The following is a 24,562-nucleotide window of genomic DNA, read 5'->3' on the forward strand; positions in this document are numbered from 1 at the left end:
GAGGCATCCATAGGTACCTGTCAAAAAGATAATCTTCTAGTTTTTATTGGTATTTGTGGTGAACTGTCAAGAACTCTTGTGCTCCCAGAGGAGGGGGAAGAAAAGGTCAAGTGTGACATGAGAGTAACCACTTAAGGTTGATTTGGGCATCTCTAAAAAGGAAGGAGTTAGGATTTGTTTTGATACAAAAGCACTAATGGATGTACATACACAAAGAAGATGGGAGCTGAGCATTCATTGTGGTGTAATTGGCTTCTGCTCCTGCATAGCTTATTGCCTTTTATTTAGAGGTGGAGCAAGTGGAAATTGAAGAATGCTTTGAAATGCCAAAGTTCTCTGGTATTTTTATTGTGTTTCAAAGTTCTTTAAAATATGACCTCTAAAGCTCAGTGCTTTCTGCAATTTGCATTCTTCAAATTGTATAGCAAGGTGATGGAATAGTTTTCCTTAGTAGTTAGTTTTTACAAGGCTATAATAGAGAACTGGATCTCGTTTCACTTTGTTTTTCATGTTGTTTTACTGCAGACCTTGAAGCTGTGCTTTCTTGTGTATTGTTCAATAAATCTGCATGGGTCAATCTATTCAGAATCATGTGGATGTAACATAAGCAGGAATAAAAGAAGCAAAAATTAGCAAAAAACCCCAACCAAACAAATCCTCACAGAAGGAAAAAGTATTTTTATTGTTGAAGTACTTATTCCTTCCCTTTCATGGCAATTTTACGCTCCCTCTGATCCTTTGGTGAATAAAAAAAATTGAAATTAGCTTTATTTTCTTAATGCTTTACAGAAAGAACGGGACTTAGAATTAGCTGCTCGGATTGGCCAGTCACTGTTAAAGAAGAATAAATCACTGACAGAAAGAAATGACTTCCTAGAGGAGCAAGTAGAACACATCAGGGAAGAGGTAAGATTTTTGGGCCTGAGTGCTGTATATGCAGTGATGGGGAGAATTTTCTTCTGGTTTCACCTTCTCCATACATGTGGTTGTTTGACTGCAATAACGATGTTTTAGGTGTTTGATGAGCATGTTTAGAATATAATAGGATGGCGCATGTGTTTCTCAATTCATAGAACCACAGAATCATTTGGGATGGAAGGGACCTTTAAAGGTTACCTAATTCAACCTCCTGCAATAAGCAGGGACATCTTCAACTAAGTCAGATTGCTTGGAGCCCCATCCAGCTCAACTTTGAATGTTTCCAGGGATGGGGCATCCACCACCTCTTTGGGCAACCTGTTCCAATATTTGACCACCCTCATTGTTAAAAATGTCCCCCTTATATCTAGTCTAAATCTACCTTCCTTTAGTTTAAAACCATTACCTCTTGTCCTATCACATCAGGCCCTGATAAAAAGTATGTCCCCAACCTTTTTATAAACCCCCTTTTAAATACTAACAGACTGCCATAAGGTCTTCCTGGAGCCTTCTCTTCTCCAGGCTGAACAACCCCAACTCATAGGAGAGATGTTCCATTCTACTGATCGTTTTTGTGGCCCCCCTCTGTACCTGCTCCAACAGGTACATGTCTGTCTTGTCCTGAGGACTGTAGAGCTGGATGCTCATCAGATTGCAGTAGAGGAGGAGAATCACTTCCCTTGACCTGCTGGCCACTCTTCTTTTAATGCAGCCCAGGATATGGTTGGCGTTCTGGGCTGGGAGTGCGCGCTTTGGTGTGATTTATAAAACATGCCCGAAAGGGTGTTACTTAAAACAGTGTAACATGTGTCTCCCATATACCATTCAGGTTCTAATCAAATATTTATTTAGTTGCTATTTCTTAGTGTGTTTCTCTGAATGGGGAGTTGGGTGCTGTAAGTGCTGGCAGATTCTTGATAGATGTATTTTGGATGGAGCCAGCCAGGATGCTTTTAAAAGAGCTCTTTATCTGTAACTAGTGTCATTAAACTTTGACCTACTAATTGAGGTAGGAGCAAATATTATTTCTCTTTTTCTGGGACAGTGACCTGGGTTTGTGAATCTCATCCCTATGTGATTTTGAGCAAGACATAAATCTTACAGTTGTAGGGCAAGCAGGAGAACAATGAACCGCAGTGGATTAAAAACTTAAATAAATAATGAAACTTGCTCAAAGGTGTGAGGTGTTGCATTATATCTGAGATATGCTGGTGAATAAAATGTGGATGGAGGGATCTCAGATATGTGGTAAATAGTAGTGGAGCACACACATTGAAATAATACCTTTTGGTTGGCCTACCCTCTTTAGCAAGGAAAATGAATTCTCTTCTGTCCCAACTTGCTGCCCAAGTCCTATTGTGTGGCAGACAAATTTACTTGTGCATTGGTCAATATGACATTTATTAGGTATGTGCAAAGTGAGCAAGCAGGACTGTGCCTTCATACCATCCATCCAGAGTGGAAAATTTAATTGAGGAAGGTGAAGGACTGCCTCTGTCCAGGTCTATTTTTATTTAGGACTGAGAAACAGCATTAGGAAAAGTGCCACCAGAAATAAGCCTCTTACCAGGTGGCTTGGTATGTTGGGCCATATGTTCTGTCAACACCCCTCTTTCACGCTCTTATTTTGACTCCTTCAGAAACTGATGCTTTTGAGGCAGAGCTCATCAGGCTTTAAAGTCATGACACTTTTGTGTATTGAAAATCTGTCTTTAGTAGGTTTCAGATTTTCCATTAAAACTGAACTTTGAATATTTAAACAGAACAGTAACTAAGACAGCTGTCTGTAAGGGTAAAAGATAAAAGAATTTATTTGGTACTTTAAAATTCTGTAAAAACTGCCTAAAATGGCTTGTCTGGGGGGATATATGGTTTCTGTAATATGGGGACAAGTTCTTTCTGGTGTGTGGTATAAAATTAAGGTTTTATTGGTATATGTATCATGGCATGAATAATTTAGCTTTATATCTCTTTGACCCACCAAACTTGTCCTGACAAAACCTTCTGTCCATCCTATTTGCTGCTTGAGTTTTTCTTGTGTGCTGGTAAGATGCCACATTGATAGGTACATGTCAAAGTAGTACAAACCTGTGCGAAAGGCATGAGATTCTTGGGTTTGTCTTTTGAGTTTGTGTTGTTAGGTGCTGTTTATGTTTAGGGAGGGGCTGTGATCATGTTCAATAAAAACTGATGGAACTGAAATTTTTCCTGTAGTGCACTAGAGAGCAAAGGGTAAGGGCACTAAAGCAAGCACAGACACCAACCATGTGCACAGACACTTTAGTCTAAGCTTACTATTTCAGTATTATATTCTAAATGCATAAACATTATATTGGAAAACTTTCTTAATTGTAAAGTATTTTGGTCACAGAGATGCTTGTCTGCCTTTTCAGCAGCAGAAGTGTAATTCTGAGGTACGGCGTGTCTACCTGCTGTTGTGTTACCATGTTCAATAAGACTGCTGCAGCTCCCATCTCAAGATATGTCCCTTTTCACTGGGATGGTGCTACCTACACTTTGGTATTATCTCCTTTGAAATCAGAGCTCGATATCAAAGAAATGTAAACAGTAACGGTGTGAACTGTATTTGGAATGGAGTAGGTCATTAGTTTTAGCTTCTCCTAATCTTTCTAGGATTTCCCAGTTTCAGCTTCTTTTTCCTCTACAGATTTTGTCCAATGTTTTTGAAGCATTTTAGCTTTTAGACAGCACTTTAAGGACAGTGTCAGTCCTCAAGTAACACCACCTAAACCTGTGGTAACTGTTGAGTAATACAGCCTTCTAGTCCTGTTAATCTAGTTCCAGGTTACTTATCAGAGTTTGTGTTTTGATGATAGCTGGTTTTAAAGTCCAGGTCTGATTTTTTTCTCTGTTAAGGGAGAGGAAAGGAAAAAGCTGAATTATAGCCTAGATTGGTGGCTTAAAAAAAGGGAACATTGGTTTTGGTCTGTTGAGTGGACAGTGTTGGAAAGGCAGAAATACTCTTTGGCTTGACACGTTATTTACATACAGCGTAAAAAGGTGTTGACTGTTCACCTCCTTTTAATTGAATAATTCCGACCTGTTAAACATTTAGTTGCTGTCAGTCAGGAAAACAAATCAACTGGACTCTTGAAATGGGTGTTCATGATTTAGTAAGGATTGTTCGTGCAAGTCAGGTCCCATGTCTCTAAACTATTGTGCTCTGTGTGGGGATCCTTTTATCTTCTCCTTAAATTATTTCTAATATAGGTGCAACTATTTCATGAGATAGTTTTGAAGCTGAGTGAAGCTTTCAGGCTAGCAGAGGGAATTAAAAGCCTGCAAGAGATGAACTATCTTGGTTCCCAGGATATCATGGGCACATGGGGGGCAAGAGCTCAGTCTCTATTGCTACATTATGCAGTTGAATGCTCCGAAGGGCACATGTTGCAGTGGCTTGTGAAAATGTAGAAGAGGCTCTTTCTGTTCATAAAACAAGTCCTGTTTTTTCAGTATGAAAATGTGTATTGGGTCTGTCTGGGATGAAGCTTTGTGGCAGCCTACCTGGTGCTGCGCTTTGGATTTGTGACTAAAACAGTGCTGATGACAAACAGTGTTTTGACTATTACTGAGCAGCATCCAGGCTCTTCCCACCCACCCCCCTCTCCCTCGTCTTTTTTTTTTGATGTCCACTCTACCCCCCATCTGCACAAGATGCTGGGAAGATGCACAGCTTGGGTAGCTGACCCAAACTGACCAAAGAGATGTTCTATACCTTATGTGCTTATGCTCAACAACAAAAGCTCAGGGAAAGGAGGAAGAAACTGGGACATTCATGATTATGACCGCCTTCTTCACAAGTGACAGTTATGTGTACCAAGGCCTTGCTTTCCAACAAATGCCTGAACATCCACCTGCTGATAGAAAATAGTGAATAAATTCCTCATTTCACTTTGCTTGATGGGCAGTGTCACTTATTAAACTGTCTCGGCCCATGAGGTTTTTCTTGTTTTTGAGCTTCTGATTCTCTCCTCCATCCTATGGGGTTTGTGGGGCAGAGAACGTGCTCAGCTGGTGGGTGCTTAGTTGCTGGGTGAGGTTACACACCACAAAATACTGTGTCAAGGGAGGTGTTTCTGGAAGTTACCGCAGTGAGTTTTTCCCAGTTGCACAGCATGATTGAGATTGGAAGTGAGCTCTGGAGGTCATCTTGTCCAAACCCCTTTTTCAAGCAGGGACACCTGCAGTCCATTGCTGAGGACCGTGTCCAGACAGTGTTCGAATATCTCCAAGGATGGAGACTCCCACAAGCTCTCTGGGCAAACTGTTGCCAGTGCTTGGTCGCCCTCACAATAAAAAAGTTGTGCTTAGTGTTCAGAAAGAACCACCCATGTTACAGTTTGTGCTCATTGTTTCAGCTCCTGTTCCATTAAAAGGTCGGGCTTACTGACTGTACACCCTGTTTTGGAAGATTGGAATGTTCGAAAATGGCAGTAAAAATAGTATTCTCAGTCTTTTTGATTCATATAGAAAAAACAGTAGCAAAAGCTGGAGATGATCTAGTGCCCACCCACTGACAGCATCTGAATCCTTGCTGCTTAAAGAGGCTGAACTATAATGTGCTTGTGGGAAGTAAATTGTTATTTTTGGCTAAGCGTTTTAGCTCTTCCTGAAATGGAGAAAATGAGCCTCCAAAAATTAGTGCATGGATTTTATTTAATAGTTTTCTAACATGTGGTTGGTTGGGGATTTTCCCCCCACCCCTTGCTATTTAGAACCCAAGCCTCAGGAGGAATTGGTGCCTTAGCACTTCTGATTACACTGAATAGCCTTAGTAAAGTAAACGACCTTGTTTGCTTCATATTCTGCACAGTTCAAGTGCTTTATTGCGTTGTGCCTGCTTTTTGTTTGATGCAAATCTATTTTATTGATATTCTCTGTTTTTATTTTCCAGTAATAACTACAAAGAAAAGTATGCCTACAATGTAAAAAGCAGAAGTTTTTATTAAAAAGAAATGTGCTCTGCAATTTTTGCATTGGAAAGTGCAAACTGAGGACCTAGTCTTGCAGGGCAAATGGAAGGAAATGGATCTTCTGATCAGTTATGCTATCTATAGCTATGCAAGGCAAATAAAAATTAATCTTTTGCTACTGGAGTCTTAAGTTGCAACTGTGAAATGGTGCAGGTGTAGTACTATGTAGCTGAGTTTTTAACCCTTTTCTTGGAGAATCTCAATATAAATTAACCAAGATTAAGTTTGTGGAGCTCACAGTTACAGGGAATCTTAATCACTCAATCTCAATGTTTTGTTCCTTTTTGATATGTGTATGTACTAAGTATGGGACTCCCACAAACTGCTTTACTAGACTCATATTTTGGAGTGATCAAAAGCCCAAACTACATCCAGACACTGACTGCAGCCTCTGTGGTTGGAAGAGCATGAGAATGGCAGCCTCCCACTGTGTAGTGGTGTTCTCTAGCTCATCAACAGGCTCTTGAGTCCCAAATGTAACCTTGCTACACAAGTATTCTAGTGATTTTATCTAAAGGCTCATAGAGAGGAAAAAATGTCTCCATCTGCCATGTTTGGCTGGATTGTGTCACATTAATTTCTTGCACTATCGTTGCAATACATCCATTACTGTGGATATGGATCTAGACTATGCAATAGTGAATCAGCATTGCTCATCTTAAAGAATGTGAAAGAGAAACATGTCTAAAAGCAGTGGATAAGCGCATTTTTGAACTTTAAAAAATAACATTTGGTGGTTAATTTAAAAGGCATGTTTTTCCTTTCTAAGAAATAACAGAAATGATTCTGGTCTGTTTCAGTCTTGGCCTCTTAATGTAGTCTGAAATTGATGCCTGGAGGATGAATAATTTGCTAATTTGTAGTGGATTTACTTAAGAATGTGTCTAGAAAAGCAAATTACTGATCTGCAAACTCTTTCTTTGTGCAGGTTTCTCAGTTGCGGCATGAACTCTCCATGAAAGATGAACTGCTCCAGTTCTATACCAGCGCTGCTGAGGAAAGTGAGCCAGAGTCCATCTGTTCCACCCCGTAAGTTAATCGATCTGCAGTGTTGAACCTTACATCTGCTACTAAGCATGGGTAGTTCAGACAATTTAATAGCTTTGAAAAGTAGTAAAATTATCCCTGTATTGGCTGGAACTATAAATGGGACGCGGAACTTGGTGCATGGCACTAGCTGTAAGGATTTGCACTGAATCAGCTGGCTATCCAGGTGCCAACAAGAGTCAGGAGCAGAAAGTACATAGGGAGGCTGCTGACACAGTGCTGCCTGGAGGCAGACATGGGCCCTGCTGACAGTAGCCCAGTACACCACATGCATTTGCACGATGTGCTAGAACATGCTACATGTGTGACCTTTGTGCTTGAAGGACCTAAAGGCACTATGGAAAAATTCCAAGCCAAGAGAAAGAGAGAAAGAATGGCTTATAGTGTGGGTTCCAGGCAATTAGCTGGCTGAACAGCATTGCAGGCTCTGAGGGGCTGTCTGCCCTTGCAGAGTTATTGCTGCATTCTGGTGAAGCGTGTGCAGCATTAATCAGGAGCTATTGAGTTGCTCCCTGTAGTAAGGTGGTTTCTTTTGTCACAACCTTGGCTGAATAACTTTTTCATAGGAAATGTGTGGAATAACAAATACATTTTTTAAATGTTTTCTTTTAAAATTCACCGCAAATTTATTGCTGCCCAAAAGTATGAAAAAGCTGTATTTCATGTCACTCTTTTGTTTTGAGACCTCTGTTCAGTCTGTTCTTCTGCAAGACTGGCCATAATACAGGTAAAAATGAGTTAAAACTGTTGCTTTTGTTACAAGGCTGAAGAGGAATGAATCTTCCTCCTCCGTCCAGAACTACTTTCATTTGGACTCTCTTCAAAAGAAACTCAAGGACCTTGAAGAGGAAAATGTTGTGCTTAGATCTGAGGTGAAACTGCTCCCTTTGTGTTTTGCTTAATATAGTTGTTCAGTTAAATGCCAGAACCACAGGTATTGGGAAGTGTGTATTAAAAGTTGAGAGAGCCTAACTAAGAGTATATAATTCCATATGCGACGCAGATCTCTCTCTAGTTGTTTGATCACCATCCTTTATCCTTCTAAATGAAGGAAAGGCTGAAATGTGAAAACTACATAAAATCACAGAACCATTTAGATTGGAAAAGACCTCTAAGATCAAGTCCAACCTCTGACTGATCAACACCTTGTTACCTAGACCAAGGCACTAAGACAGTAATTTCTTGAACACCTCCAGGGACAGTGACTCCACCACCTCCCTGGGCGGTCCCTTCCAATGCTTAACCATTTCCATGAAGAAATTCTTCCTGAATGAAACTACATGCAAAGCAGTTTTTGTACCAAAAGAATGTGCAGGAGCATGGGCAGATCAAATCTGAAGTTCAGCACTGCACTTTGAAACAGGTCTTAAAGAGCTGACGTGGTAGATTCATGTGACTGTAGCTGCAGATCTGAAGTTTGTAGGCTGGCATGGTCTCTCTGATACAAATTCAGTGTTGGTCAAAATAATAATTGCTACCCTAAATTTGCATTAACTTTCTTCAATTTGTGTTTCAACTCAGGCAGTTAATAATTTAAATTAAATGTGTTTTTCTTGTCTTTTATTTCTGATAATATTCTGTTTGTTTCACAGATGACACACTTTTTAAGAGTTTATTTACTGTTCTCTGTCAGAAATAATACTTCATAATTGAATATGGAGTGAATAATTTTATGTTTTCAATGCAACTTTTAAACCTTGGGAGCTTTTTACCACTTTGCAAACACATAGCAGAGTATAGCTGAAGAGATACTTTTGATCTAAGAATGAATGTATGAAAACATTGTCGTTACCATTTTCTACTGCAAATGCAGGGCCCATTATAAAGAGATAGTGTCACACCTTTGCACAAGATACCATGTAATGGAGACTGCTGTATACACTTAATTGAGAAGTTGCTCAAGGAAAATGAGCAATAGATGGTCTGAGAATAATAAAGGTGGGGTTAGAACTGAGAGAGCCACTGTGTCAGGAGCTGATGGGACAACCCCAAGTATCACTGCCTTCCCATCCAAGGAGGTGCAGTCTGTGCCTGCCAGGAAGGCACAGGATGAAGCCAAACCTGAAACCTGTGAGCGGTGCAGTTCTCTACAGATGCAGTCCATGGGTGTCTGTGCATTCCCCCAGCACTGGGATAGATTACAGACCCACCAACGTGGTGCCAGACAGAACCAACTGGCTGTAGCCACACTGCTTTTGGCACTCCTAGAATCAGAGCAGAAAAGACAAAGCAGGGAAGGAGGCAGCACTGAGGGTTTTAGTGGGGTATATAGTTACAGTGCCAGAACTTTTCAAATACTATCTGAATGTCTTTTAAATACTTCAATATTTAATTCAGTTATTGAAACCAAGCATTTATTTAGTTTGTGATGATACCTAGCTTTGCTCAGGTGACCAAATCAAGCTCTGCATGCTCATTTTTTTGTATGTTCAGGGTTTTTTGGTTTTATGGTTTTTCTTTTTTATTTTTAGTGCAAAATACACAAGTGACATCTAGTGGGGATATGGTGATAATGATGTGAATTTCTCCATACAGTAATGTCTCTGCTGAATGTTCACCTGACCCTTTTTTCCAGGACATGAGGGAGGGCAGGCAAAAACTGTAGTTTTTTCACTGTCTTCAAGAAGGAGTGATTAGAATAGCTTGTCTTTCTGAAGCAGATGGAAGTGCAACAACAGACTGGCAAAGAACAAATGTGCTAATGTAGCATATTTGATGTGGATTTCTTGAACAGGCCTGTCAGCTGAAGACTGAAACAATTACTTATGAAGAGAAAGAACAACAACTTGTCAACGACTGCGTAAAAGAGCTGAGTATGTCCCTACTCCTTTATACTTCTCATTTGAGATAGTTCAGTAAAAAAGCCCCAGTCAGTCATATTTTTCTATGGTACTTATTTTCCTTAAAGAAATGGGTAGAAAATTTCTGGCTGAAATTTAACAGCAGAAAATGCTGGCTGTAAGCTGAATCTTTCTCAGTTAAAAATAGTTTGGCATTGAAAAGGTTACAGGAAAGTACAGTCTCCTTTGCAGCATGAGCACTTGACGCCTTTCAGGTTTTGTGTCCCAATGTTATTTTTCAAAAGTGCCTTACTGTGTATCAGAGTAGGATTCTGCTGAATCAAGTGATGTTTCTAAAGAACATCTTTATGCTTACTTTTCTGCTTTTGGTTTTGTGGTGTTAATTGTAATCACTTATCTTAAAGGGGATGCAAACATCCAGATTGCCAATATCTCCGAAGAGTTAGCAAAGAAAACTGAAGATGCTGCCCGGCAACAAGAAGAAATCACCCATCTTCTCTCTCAGATAGTCGATCTGCAGAAAAAGGCCAAAGCTGTAAGGAATCCAGTCGTGAGACTTCTGCTATTTGCTACTAATGTAGCTGGAGGACAGGTTACAATCCTCTGTGTTCTAGAGCCAAAAGGAACTTTTCCATTCTCCTTATGTGGGTGACCTTGTTTGATGTTTAATATCTAGCATACTTGACTAGAATTCAATTTATTAGAAGATGCATATATGATTTGTCAAATGCAATGGTTAAATTTATTTTAAATATTAGATGTAAAATGCTGCATTGAGTAACATTGGTAAGACAAGAATGTCAGTGCAAATATTTCAGTGGGCACTTATTCATTTGGAGGTTCATTCAGCAGTGTACAGTCTGATGCTGTGTGTTCTTGTCTTAACATTTTAAATGTTTTTAAACTAACATGTGGACTAATACTGCTGCAGAGGAGGTTTGAGAAAAGTTAGAATTTTGATACAAATATCATCACAGGACAAAACATCACAGTATTTCTAACATTTTTTGTCGTATTTTAGTGTGCAGTTGAAAATGAGGAACTTGTCCAGCATCTGGGAGCAGCTAAGGATGCCCAGAGACAGCTCACAGCAGAGGTGAGTACATTACTTAGTAAGACCATAATTTAGTAGCAGGGCAATGACTGTTCACTTTGCCATGAGAGGTTTAGTCTAAGCTGGATGAGAAGTATTAAATACTTTTGCCTATGTATATGGAAGGAAGGAACATTTATGTTCCTAGTAGAATTCAAAACTTTCTCCTTCCTATTCTCTCCTCTTTCAACTAACACACATTTTGAAATACAGAAGCTTATAGCTGTATAGGAACCCCTTCAGAGGTTGACTTCTCTAGGCTGATAGTTTAAGCCAATTTTGAATAGTGAAATAACATGGAAGAGCTCTTTTGAACTCTGTTTGTTCAGTGAATGAACTGAAGGCAGTCCAGGATTGCTGGATGTCTTTTGGGCACTATATTTGCATGAACAAAGTGGACAAAATATAATGAATAAAGCTCAATCCCCTTAGGATGTGTGTTGTAGTTGGACTACTTGGCATTGAAGGTGGGAAGGCCCAGAGAAGCTTTTCCTGCTGGTGGACCTTTTGTATCTGTGTGGCTCCAAAAAGATTGAGCTCATTCTTCTCCATCGCTTTCTTAGGAAAGAAAATGGACAGGATCTCTGTTTCTAAACCAAATAGCTTATTTTTATGAAATTTGTAGGACTGCAGTATTTTAGAATTCTACTCCTTTGCCAGACTTGGTTGAAGTGGCTGATAAACTCAAAAACTGTGAGGGTATGCAGACATCTGCAGACAGAGAGATTACATAAGATATGTTTCCTCAGAAAGTCAAGCTAAAAGTGAGGCATGGTCTTAGGCTGTTGAAGGTTATACGTGTATATGTATATATGCATTCAAGTATAGGTTTTAAAATTCTGAAGTCCTTTGGAACATTGTGAAAAGTCTTGTCCTCTGCCCACGCCGTTTTCCTCTGTGGTCATCATGGCAGTGATTAGCCACTAAAGCTGATCAGAGTAATCTGTGTTATTAATGATTTTCAGTTACAGTGACTTGTTGGAGTTCTGTTCCTTTTAAGGGGAATATTCTTCCCTACACCGTTATCGCTTACCAGTGTGAAAAGAATTTGTAGACTTTTTATGATAATAGTGCACCCCATAAGGTGTTGTACTGTTTTCTATATGTTACAGTTGCGAGAGCTGGAAGACAAGTATGCAGAGTGCATGGAAATGCTTCATGAGGCTCAAGAAGAGCTGAAAAACCTCAGAAACAAGACAATGCCAAATGCTATATCACGTCGGTACCACTCCCTTGGACTCTTCCCTATGGTAAGCAGATTTAAGAAAAAAACCTGCACACACCAGAGAACAACCAAGCAAAGAAAGTGTTCTCATCTGAATTACAGCTTCAGGGATAGGATACTGGGCCAGACATAAGCATGGGTGAAATGTGTATTTGTATATTGTTAAAGGATACCTGAGTGATCAATTTTGCATAACTGGTTCTGAAACAGTGGTGCTGTGCAGCTACTTGTTTTGCTGCAGTATTGTATACAACCTGCAGCTGGCTGTGCTTATGCTGTGTGTCATGGGTAACATTAACAGGTTATTACACCAATCCGTGCATCTTTGGTATGCATCTGCTGTACTAGGGTGCTGATCTTCAGTAGAAAGCATTAGGACTTCCTGTTTTTCAGCATTGTTGAAGATATAACTTCTTGATAACAATGGTTTCCAGACATGGCATCTTTCTAGTCTCTTATGATCTACATTCTAGTTCTCCAGTATTTAAATAGGGTTACACTTACTCTTCTTGGTTTAGGATCACTGAAAATTCAGTGGTTCATTAAAAAAATATTTGTTGCTAATCTGTATTATGGCAACCAATTTTGGCAGTTTCAGTGGTTTCGTGTGATTATGACATTTAAAGCCCAGGGAATATGCAGTACCATCAACAAAATGAGTAAAAAAGAGTGGGTGAGAAGAATGTGTCCAGTGACTGGTTCTGCTTGCCTGTTATCTCTAGAATAGTTCCATTACTTCTGAAGGCAGTAGTATCAGTGGTTTCCTTTGAATTACATTAATGCAATCAAGCAGCAGAATCTGGCCTTCCTTATCTTTAGCCATGTCTTGTCTTACTGCTGAGGAAGAACACATTTTATTTGTGCTCACAAGTAAATTGTCAGCAAAGGCTTAGCTTGCCTTTTTGTGTTCCCTTCTTAGACTGAACACAGGCCAATTTAAAGTGCAGATGTTTAATAATACAAGTTGTGCTTGCACAAAATTCAGTTGAAAGCTGCAAACAGTATGCTTGTGCTGAGATAGGTTTATGTGTTTTGTGTGAAAATGATTTTCAAATGTTGAATCATGGCATGAAAGATCATTTAGGTTTGTGAATATTTGACACTTATACTCTACACCCAGCAGTAAAACTGACTGACCAGCCATGGAAAATGGATGACCTGTCACTTGTAACCTTATAGGGGAAGTATGTAATGCTTTATGCCAGGAACCATTTTGTCTTTGTGGATGGTTGGGTAATGTTGTGAAAGAGAAGAATGTTTTCTGTTTATTTTAAATGAAAACCTATCAAGCAAAACTTTATATGTGAAGGGTGAGTATTACTGAGTAGGGAATTCAGTCCAGGAAGTTGGGGCACCTGAATTCTGTTGTTGCCTGGGATTTTGGTTTTAGGTTCTTTTGACAGATATTGTATGTCATTAGGTGTTAAAAACTGTAGCAGAATGAAGCTAAGCCACATTTTATCAGTGCTTTAAATATCTACATTAGTCTTCCAGAGTTCAAGTCAATTTAAATTTTTAAACCTTTTTTATTTTTTGGAAAATATTAATACTGTGATATTTTTTTCTCTTTTGTGCTTATTTTTAACAGGATTCTTTGGCAGCAGAGATAGAAGGGTCAATGAGGAAAGAACTGCATTTAGATGAACCCGACTCTCCTGATTTGGCGTACGACTGAAAAGAATTGGTTCCTAATTGATTGATTATATCTGAAGTTAATTATTATGGGATAAGAAATAGAAAGACAGGAAATAGTAGAGCTAGAGATTTAGAAGGAAATATTTCTGGCCAAGTGTGAATGACAGAGAGAAAGAAAAATAAATTGTCTAGTTATTGGGGTTGTTTTATTTTCTGCTAAAGCTGCCAAAAGAAAACACCTATATATAGGTTTTGCCTTGTCTTACAAACTTTTTGTCCTCATTTGTGAGTGCTGAGAATGAGAAGTTTTCTTTTCTTGTGTGTTACCATGCTAGGTTTCTTCCCATGATTAGGGGAGGATTTCAATTTAGTGGGTTTTCTCTTCGGGTTTTATAACATTTATACCAGGTATTGTTCTAATCCAGTTTTGGAGGAAGAACGTCAGTGCAGAAAGGGATTTGGAATGGTTGGGTACTTACAGTGTGATACCCATTACATCTGTGCTAAAGTTCTCTTGAATTAAACAAGGGAGTAGTTTGGAACAAGTTAAGTACTTGCGACAGCCCAGAAGCTATAGATAGATACAGCTTGGCGGAAATGGCCTCACTGACGCCGGTTGCACTTGTATTCCAATGGGTTTATCTCACCGATTTGTACAAAGCATGGATTGTTTAATTTGAAACAAGTTAATCCAGTTTAGTGGGTCTGCTAGAGAAACAGAATTTACAAAGAAAGGACAGTCAGAAGGTACAATAGGCACTTCCCAGAAACCTTCTAATCACATGTACAAAAAGGTTGACTTATACATTAACCTTCTCTGAGCAGGAGCCAAGAATTGTAAATGAGGCTTTGACAGAGTTAAATATTGATTAGGAAAGTGTAAGGTCAGAAAGATGTGAGCATGCTTAAACCCTATAGGATCCTTTTGTCTTTCCAGAATAATCTAACTTAAGGCTTGTTTAACTTCTTTAGAATGTCTTTTATAACACTTTGCATGTACTAAAGGAGGATACTTTTTTTTGGTTGCATGACTTGTCTTAGTTTTATTTACATGTGCACTGCTAGTAACCTCCATGGGACTGTTTATTGATAAATGCCCTTAGATTCAGCCTCTTAAAGATATATGGCTACAGACTTGGAACCTACACACAAAGAGTGCAACTGTTGAGCGCTCATGGATAAAAGGAAAGAAATTTGAATGACATTAAATAGCATAAGGCATACTGTCGCTGCTACATCCTGGCAGTGTTACCTTTCAGCTAAAAGGAATCTGCTGTTCTTGTGTTCATCCACTGTTGAACTGTAAAACAAAGCAGCAGTGGCACTTGTGTAGCATGATGTGGGGCAATTTTATTTTGTCAAGAAATTGCTGCTGAAGTGTCACCTGATCTTAATCTTGAAGCAGGTGAACAGTGTTTGCTATGGACAATCACCGGGACAATGGTGATAAAAACGAACTGTGGAACTAGGTCAAAAATTAGGTTTTCAGCCTTGACAGCCTCTTTCTAGCCTCTTGTCTGTTATATTTCTGAGACTTTTTTTTTCTTTTTTTTTTTTCCCCCAAAAAAACCAGTACTCTTTAAGGGTATTAGAAATTGTTTTCAAAGAGAAAAGATGCAAGACTTGCTTTCACAGAGCGACTCAGGAGAGTAAATTCAAGTTCTCTTTTAAAACAGATTAGCCAGTTCATAGTTAAGAATTGAATGGAGATCAATTTTGTTTTCTAAAAACTCATTTCCACATAATGGCTTTAGAGCGTTTTTAACTGATGTACTGAAATGCTCTTTCACTTATTTTTTATTAATATTTGAAAGGGTCCATGCACATAATTGTCAAATGTTCTGTTAAAAATACTCTAGGTTGATGGAAGAATTATGTTGATGGATTGAGTAATGGCCAGACTGTAGCAAGTATAGAACCCTCTGCATACTACTTTACAGAAACTATACATAAAATTACAGTGGTTGGTGGAGCTGTGAATAGGAAGGGCTGTTTATAAGCTGCTACCTGTTTCTCTGTTCCTTCTTAAGGTAAGAGTGTAATTATTAACTGTGCTTATGTCTTTCAGTCATCAGAAGCGGGTCTTCGAGACAGTGAGAAATGTTAATCAAGTTGTCAAGCAGAGATCCATGACTCCGTCACCAATGAATATCCCAGGCTCTAACCAGTCCTCTGCTATGAACTCAGTCATTTCTAGCTGCATCAGCACTCCACGTTCCAGTTTCTATGGGGGAGACATCTCTAACATTGTGATAGACAACAAGACCAATAGCATCATCTTGGAGACAGAATCCTCTGACAATGGGTCAGTACTGTAGCCCTGGACTTTGCTTTTGCTTTGCTTCTGACATAAAGGCAAAGCGTTTCTATTTTCCTCTTTTTGTGTTACAGTTTTTGAGCACTCAAGTTTATTTAAAAAGGAACCGTTTTCGACACTACTGTGTATCAATCAGTGTCTGCAACTCACGCCTGTTCTGAGATGCAGCATCTCCAGATGATGTAAAGCCACCCTTGTTTTTGCAACTATGGGCTGATACTTAAAAGTAATAGTATTTTCACCATTTTATGTAAATGCCAGGGAGTTCTGATCTCAGTTGCAGCTGCAGTTAACTTTTTTGATCCTAAAAATAAAGTTTGCATCTGTAGGTTACCTAATATGAAAACTTATGAATGAAACCAATCAGAACTTCATTTTTCTAGCTAGCTACTTGTCTCTTCCCCCAGTACATTTCCACACTATGCTGTACATACTTTTCAGTAAAAGCAACTTAATTCCTCAAAACAATATATGTTTTTCAGCATAATATATACTCTTGTGACTCACTGTGGTATTCTTGCATCATTGGCCCTGTAAGATGTGGCCTGCTTACTTGAGTTTGTCTAACTGTAAGGCATACAACAAGAGGTCATCTCTCATCTCTTGGTAGGAGTAAGCTCGTTAAGTGCAGGTTTTCCAACCAGGAGTTTCCTGGCAGAAACTAGATTTCAAAACTGTTGTAGTATGAAACAGAAACAAAAGATTGGTGTTTGCCTTTGGGCTCTCTGGATGAGTAGCAAGTTGTTGTCAGACATAGTAATTTAAAGGTACTGGTGAAAAACTGTCACGTGGAAGTTTTAAGCATTTCTAAGAATGTGTTCTTCTCCCTCCCCCTACCTTTTTTTTGTGTGTCCCTTTTTCTGTTTTAGAAATGGGGACAGGATGAAGAAGCCTGGAACTCCAGGGACACCAGGCTCCAGTGACCTAGAGACTGCCCTCCGTAGGCTTTCCCTCAGGCGGGAGAATTACCTCTCGGAACGGAAGTTCTTTGAAGAAGAGCAGGAAAGGAAGCTGCGGGAACTGGCAGAAAAGGGAGAACTCCATAGTGGTTCTGTTACCCCCACAGAGAGCATCATGTCACTGGGAACTCACTCCAGATTTTCAGAATTCACTGGATATTCAGGAATGTCTATCAGCAGTCGCTCCTACCTACCAGAAAAGCTTCAGATTGTGAAACCACTAGAAGGTGATAACAAAGGGCCTCGGCCTTTATCTGTTGTTCTTAGTGACTCTTTATGGTCTCTTATCCATCACCAGAAAGCAGGAAATCTTTGCAATACATATTCTTTTTACTTTAGAGACAGTAATCCACGATGTTGGTTTGAGATCTTCTAAAAACTATATTTTCCCGCAAGCCTTAAAAGTGTTAAGAAACAACTCCAACCAAGGCAGTAAAATAAATATTACAGGCCACATGTGTATCAGCAGTGCAGCTTTACAACTGACCTAAATGTTGCCATTTCATATTTGGAAAAGGATGGTGGATAAGTATATGAAATCTAAACAACAAGAATTCTGTAAATTAATGTCTGGAAAGATCTTTACCTACTTTAATTAGTCCAGTTGTAAGACTACTTCAGTGATTAAAAATAATCTATGGATTTTAATTGGCTGTTTGAGTGGTCACACATGAGTCACTATGGCTTTGCATTTCACGTGTGAAATAGGTGGAGTTTTTTAAAGTCAGTTTTCCTTCATATATTATCTCAGAAAAAGGTAAGATACAGGTAGATCATAGTCAGGGCTGGAGCTTTATTTCTAAGTTAAGTTCAGTAGTCTGTCTAAAAAAGCTGACAGAGAACATACTATATTGTCTGACTGGCTTTCTTCAGTTCTTTCAGGTTGTAGCTGGAAGTTAGTCGAGTAAATTCTTTAAGGTTTTGAACAAAATGAATCTGTTTTCCTGTAGTTTTCCTGTTTCACAGACACACTAGTTAACATCATTTAGCTTTGGCTTCTCTCTCTCTTTTCCTTTAACAGAACTCTTGTATTACATTGCAATTGTGTGTGTTTTAATTGCAGAAGTTCCTTTTTTTCATCTTCTTAGAACTAACTTATTTCATATATAAGGAGCATTTAGCATGACACATATTCAGAAGCAAAAATAACCATTCTTATGTCCTGAAGAAAGTGATGTACTGTTTCTACCTACTCAAATGAAACGATAGCTGTAGCACACAAATCCATACTGTCCTGCAGATTTTAATAGTTTGTTTTCATGGCTGCTTTTCAATGGTCATAAAATTCTTGTACCACATGAGGGAAATGATGATCCAGCTTTGTTTCAGTTTCTGGTTGCTACCCCTGTAATAGATTTCTGTCATCATCCCATTATATCCTCTTTTTTCTTCCAATAAACTCTTAAAGTCTTTATCATCTTTCTATCTGTCTGGGTTTTTTTTTTCCTGGTTTTGTTTATTGTTCTCACTGAGTCATTTTTCTCTTAAAATTATTGCACCATTTAAAGTATTTCTTGTGTTTGATTTTAGATCTTATTTGTAGTATGTTTATGTCTGCCTGTTTCATAAGTTTAGTGTTTGCTAACTTTCATTAACCACATGTTTATATTGTTCTTCACTTCAGCTTAGTTTCTTTCCCAAGTATTTTTCATGAGATTTAATTTTTGTTTTCAGCTTCATGGATGCTTTCAGACTACTGGGGCAAAATAGTCTGCTGTACCAGAGGACTGTCATCAGTAGTTGTGCCTTTGGTTTTATTACTGTTTTACTAAGAGTGCTCATGCCATAAAATGGAAGAAATAAAAATTAGTTCTGTAATAAATTTCAGGTTAATGACTTCTACTCCTTTAAAGCACTCTTTTAATTCCACAGTAAAATAAATAGGGTGACAGAAGTACTAAGAAATTAATCATCTTTTGCACCTTTAAAAAAAAACAAACCCATACTTTCTTTTAGTCAAAACAGAAGGATTGCTTGATGTGACATGCTTTAGTTGCAGTCTAGTGGGGGGCTTTTTGCTTTCTTTTTTAAACCGTGCATTTGTAGCTTGTTGTGCCATTAGCATGAAATAGCACTACCAGTGTCCTGTAGGAGAACTAAAACTTTGAACTGATTGTGTCTTCACCCACTTTATTGCAATTGTGGCAGCAACACATTGTGAATTTCTAAGCTTTCTCTGACCCTTACAGTCTGCGTCCAATCATGCAAGGGCATCAGGAATATAGGGGAAAAAAATCATTTACTCCATTCATACACATATTTTGGTCTTATATTCCTTCTTCCTTCAGTTTGGCAGTCCCACTGTTGCACAGTAATTCCCTCATGCCAACCTTTTCTGATAGCATAATTTACAGAACAGTAGTAGTTGCGTGGGACTGAATGTAGGCCAAGGAGGTGCTGTATTTCCCACTTTTTTTGACTTTTGCAACTTTTTTTTTTATTATTGGATATTTACAACTGTTGCATTGGTTTGTACATTTGTGTTAGTTTTCTGCATGGCAAAGGTAAAGATCCCTTACACACATTTTATGAGATCAAGATTAAACTCAGATATCCTCCTTTTTGTGATGAAGCTTAGGCCGTGTTTGATTTCCAGGTTCCAAAATAAATCAGCAACATGTAGTTTCAGTGGAAATGTTAAAGCTCAAAATGCAGATATCTCAGTGAATGTCTTTCCTATGAGATGATATGTATTAACAACTAAAGGCTTGTATTCTGCAGAGTTTATTTTAAGTGTAAGATTTGATGAGATTTAAGGTGAAAAAGATTACATGGTCAGAAAATAGCACCCAGAAGTTAATTAACTTTTTATACTTGCATGCAGTGCAGAAAGAAATTTTGATTGCCATTTTTCTTTAATTCTTGGAGTATAGTCTGACAGTAAACCTTGGTTAAGGCTTGACAATATCTGGCTCTTGTTCACATTCTGGGATATTTCTTTTATATAGAAGCAAAAAATCTTGTCCTTTGTGATAGTTCAGAAGTAAATACAAGTTATATGGATGTCTCTTTTTTACAGTTATCTGTTTGGGGGTTATAATGGTTTCAACTCAAGGGTACCAATCCTCTTTAGTCCCTCAAAACTTGCTTTAAATTAAAAAAAAAGCAGATCCATTTATTCTGAGCTAAAAATTACAGAAAAAGTGAGATAGGCTTAATTAAAATGCTGCCCACAGATCCCAGTCATTCTGGAGAAAGAGTTTTTCCCTGTTCACTTCCTATTCCACAGTAAGCTTCCCGAAATAAAATATCCTTATGAGAAATGACAGTTTTTCTCATTCCATAGGATTTTTCTCAGATGCAAAATAATATATGTAAGAGCCATCCCTTCTCTAGTTATTGCAGTTGTTTAGGTTTTTACATATACCAAGGAACGAACTGAACAATATCTTAGTCTTTGAATATGAGTGAGGCATTTGTGTGCCAGCTCATTGAATGAGTATTCTGCTTTGGGGAGAGGGGACAGGAATAAGGCAACAAAAACTGTTCTGATTTGAGCTGGCAGAGATGAAAATACAGATTTTTTTGTTTGTGTCATAGGACATGTATGGTTTTAAGTCACACATTTCAACACAGTAGTGATGGTGGGCACATAGGAAAACATAGGCCCTTGCAAGCAGTGTTTAATCACTACTTGAGGAATCAGATAAATCCTCCCCTGATTGCAGTGGGCCCATCTCAGTGTATATATCAGTTTGTCTTGATCCATTGTTGTTTCTGACTAATTGTCTCCTATTAAACACTGAATGTTAAATGCTTTTCTCTGTAAAATGTACCTCCTTCCTCAAAACATTTCTCTGCCAAGGATGAAGCTACAGGTACAGTAGCATTTAGTTACATAGCAGTTGAGTTCCTGTAGCATAGGAGCTATACAGGTATTTAGACTTGATGTATAGTTCAGAAGTATTATCTGCTTACACGTACCTGAAGTTCATGGGGCTATCTAACATGTGGTACACAGCCAAAATTACTGTGCAATCTGTGTGACCACTGTCCTCCCGTTAGCCACTGGTGGTAAATTCTGGCATGTTTTCAGCACCCGTCTTAGTGTGAGCTTAACATGGGAATACGTGGTTTATGTTCCTCTTAGAGCTTTCTGTGATGGTGCTCAGATCAACTGTTAAATGTAAATTCTTTCTGCTCCTGCTTAATCCCATGAATTGAAAGGGATGAGAGTATTTACGGGGAGAGGATGTGCACGTGCACAAGTATGCCACAGCTCACCACCAGGCTTTGCCTAAGTGCTGATGTGATCAGTTTATTTCACACTGATGTGGAAATGCTGAAGCATAGGTGAAGCAGTTTTGTCTTGTAGCATGTCTTCTTAGAAATATTAAACCCAGAAACATTAAAGGTTTGGAGCTTCCAAACCTTTGGTCTTCTGGATAAACAAAGTGGGACTTTCTGTCTTTTAGGTCCTCGATTGATTACTAATTTGTTTTTGTTGTCTTTCTGTTCCCTTTCAAGGTTCTGCCACTTTGCACCACTGGCAGCAGCTGGCTCAGCCTCACTTAGGTGGGATCCTGGACCCAAGGCCCGGAGTTGTCACTAAGGGCTTCAGGACCCTAGACCTGGACCTGGATGAAGTGTACTGCCTTAATGACTATGAGGAAGATGAGACAGGTGACATTTCTTACAAGGGCCTAACTACCTCGACGCCAGTTCAGCACACAGAGACCTCAGGTGAGAGGTCACAAGCACAAGTGACTGTTTCAGACAACAAGAATAACCCCCGCCAATCTCAGGCTTTCACAGAGGAGATGCAGGAGTCCGCGACTGACGATGATGAGGGGTCTGGTGAGGGAAACTCATTAAGTCCAGTAAAACTGACATCTTTTCAGGATTTTGATTACTGGGCCATTCTCACGTCTCTCCAGAACAGCATCCATAATATCGCTTTGTGTGTAGCATCTGCACGTTAATGCGTGCAGTGGTTAGAACATAACCATTCTAACATTTGCTCAAAAATCGTTTCCTTGATAATATTTTAATTTGTTTTTCAGTAACAGCATCTGTGGTCAATATTTTACTCTATTTTGATAAGAGAAGGCTGCTAAAAGGAAGTGGTTTGTTCACAAACCTTTGTGTGGCACGTGTGCAACTTGTATGTGTATTTAGTGCACGCTGTTTAGTGTATGTAATGTACGGATTACATATATTTTGTATGACTGTAGTGCAGATACTCTTCTGACTGTTCATAAGAGGTGTTGCCATTCTGTAGATTTTTGTACAAAGATTGGTGTTCTAAAGTTCAAACCACTACATAAAGGTGCATCTAAGTTGCCTTTGCTGAAACAAATGGAAGTGCCTCGAAAATCACCAAAGAAATTCTGTAAGTGTAATTCACTTACTTGGGTACAGTAACCTGTTTTTAAAGTCCTTTTGAGAGAAAGAATTAAGAGGATGTTTATATACAGTGACTAATGACATTTCTCTCATTCCCTCTTGACCACACTGTTAAATCCTGTTCTTCCTTTTTTTACCATATTAAGACGTAAACATTTTTAAGTGACACAGTACTGCATGAATTACTAGACACACTGAACTGACATTAGCGGTCTGTTATTGCACAAGGTTACAGGTTCTCAAGACTGTAGATGTGTTTTGAGTTCGTGTGGTTTCTTTTTTGTTATTGGGTTTTGGGGGGTTTTGTTTTAATAAGCTATATAATCTTCATTAAGATTTAACTCTGGTGAAGAATTATATTTAAGAATCAGAAAATTACCAGAACTCCTTTTTTTTCAGGCTTCTTGTTTTTATGTAACTACTTTAAATGGAGACACTTCCTTCCCTTTCCTTTTTCTGGGATAAATCATAATTTAATATTTGGCTAGTCTTCAGAAGATTAGATTGTCTCAGGGCTAAACAATAATATATGTTATTATCATGACATGCAGAATATCTTTACGTCTCACTGCAATGGCAGTTCAGTGCTTTCATCTATTGAATATAAGCTACTTTTTGCATTCACATGTATTAAGGTGAAATCATAGAATCGTAAAGGTTAGAAAAGACCACTAAGATCACTGAGTCCAGCTGCTAACCCAACACTGCCAAATCCATCACTAAGCCGTGTCCCTAAGTGTCACATCTTCAGGTCTTTTAAATACCTCCGGGGACAGAGACTCAACCACTTCCCTGGGCAGCCTGTTCCAATTCTTTGATATTCAAACCCTTCAACTTCCCTTTCAGTTGGCAAAAATTGTCTTTGTTCTAAGAGATCTATTGCCCAGAAATATTGTTCTTATTATTTTTTTATAATTATATGGAAATAAATAATGCCTCTGCAGGAGTTGTGTACCATTTTGGATATTATCCAGGTTTTTATAATTTTGAAGTATCTGGGTAACAACAGCAAGAAAAGCTGGAGATGAGAAACATAGACTGATATAATCAAAGACTGAAATAACTGGCATTTTTAGGATCAAGGGAATAAAAAATTCAACAAAAGATATTAATTTTAAAGTGTGTCGTTGCACAGAGGAAGGGAACAAGCAGTTCTTCATATACTCAGGATACAGTAATTGTGCAAAAAAGTTGCTTAGTTGCTTGGGCTACACTTTGAACAATTTTCTAATTGTAAGAATTTTCTACATAGGAACATGTCAAAAATGTAGAAAAACTGATTGTCATGAGCTATACATAGACAAGGACATAGTTTGGGTCCCTTGAGTTTTTTTAAGAATGGATTAGTAAAACATTTCTGGGTAATAATTTGGAAGAGTTCTTTCTTTGGAGTAGAACAATAAATCTAGCCCTGCTCTGTGATTACAAACTGGCAAGAAAGTTTGGTATTTCCATCCATTTTCTGTCTACATTACAATTTGAATACAGGTCACTGTTATTAATAGGTTATTTACTGGTTACTGCTAATTTTTCCTGGGAAAACTCTGTCTCGGACAAGGGTTTTAAGCAAATTCCCTACATTATAAATTGGTGAAGTAGGTAAAATCTATGGAATTGTTCTAGCAATCCTACTTCAATTTGTATTGTTCTCTAGGTAATTTTAATACATTAGAGAAATAAATGGGTAAAAAATTAATAACTAAGAATGAACAAGTGCACTGAAAATTTTGATTTCCCATCCTCCTTTCAAATTGTTCAGCTGCCTAGGCTTTAAGAGTATCCATGAGCTACCACCTCATTACTGGTTGTGTTGCTCAAATTAAGTAAAGACACTGCTGTATCTGCTTTTTGGTGAAGCGCTTTGTCAGATGTTATACTAGGAGAAAACAATTGTGAATGTTTTCAGAGTAGGCACTAATGAGGCAGTACTTCTTAGTATCTACAATCTGCCCACTTAAGAATTCCTTCTGGGAGAAGAGATGCACGCTTAGCTTATGAATTTATTTTTTATGTAAATAGCCATTGCTTCTCTTGAAAAAACCTTCTCAGCATTCTTTCTTCTAGATTTCTCTGGAAGAAATGCAAGGCAGGTAGGGGTGTGTAAGGATGTGTGGCTCCTTTAGAGCCCTGTCATGAGTCCAAAGTTCCAGCCTCATTGCTTGCATGATTCCAAGGGAGGTTCCAGTTGGCATGTACAAAAGAAACTCTTGCTAGAAAATGCGGAAGT

General features: G+C 38.5%; 1 protein-coding gene across 6 annotated transcripts in view; it reads left to right on the forward strand.

Moving 5' to 3' along the window:
• TRAK1 (trafficking kinesin protein 1) overlaps positions 1–24,562 on the forward strand; it is a 104,080-nt gene that overhangs the window by 65,731 nt on the left and 13,787 nt on the right. For 3 of the 6 annotated variants that reach the window (XM_018075391.3, XM_018075388.3, XM_018075390.2), the window contains 11 exons: positions 790–906; positions 6,841–6,941; positions 7,723–7,831; positions 9,694–9,772; positions 10,165–10,295; positions 10,782–10,856; positions 11,966–12,103; positions 13,667–13,743; positions 15,782–16,018; positions 16,900–17,216; positions 21,457–21,786. In XM_018075391.3, coding sequence (XP_017930880.1) covers positions 790–906; positions 6,841–6,941; positions 7,723–7,831; positions 9,694–9,772; positions 10,165–10,295; positions 10,782–10,856; positions 11,966–12,103; positions 13,667–13,743; positions 15,782–16,018; positions 16,900–17,216; positions 21,457–21,786 — 1,711 coding nt within the window. The remainder of the gene's footprint in view (positions 1–789; positions 907–6,840; positions 6,942–7,722; positions 7,832–9,693; positions 9,773–10,164; positions 10,296–10,781; positions 10,857–11,965; positions 12,104–13,666; positions 13,744–15,781; positions 16,019–16,899; positions 17,217–21,456; positions 21,787–24,562) is intronic. The other 3 variants (XM_018075389.3, XM_025895432.2, XM_025895431.2) reach the window with 1 other exon arrangement.

The sequence above is a fragment of the Manacus vitellinus genome, unplaced genomic scaffold (genome assembly GCF_001715985.3).
Source record: "Manacus vitellinus isolate BGI_N305 unplaced genomic scaffold, ASM171598v3 scaffold_3_pilon, whole genome shotgun sequence".
Lineage (NCBI taxonomy): Eukaryota > Metazoa > Chordata > Aves > Passeriformes > Pipridae > Manacus > Manacus vitellinus.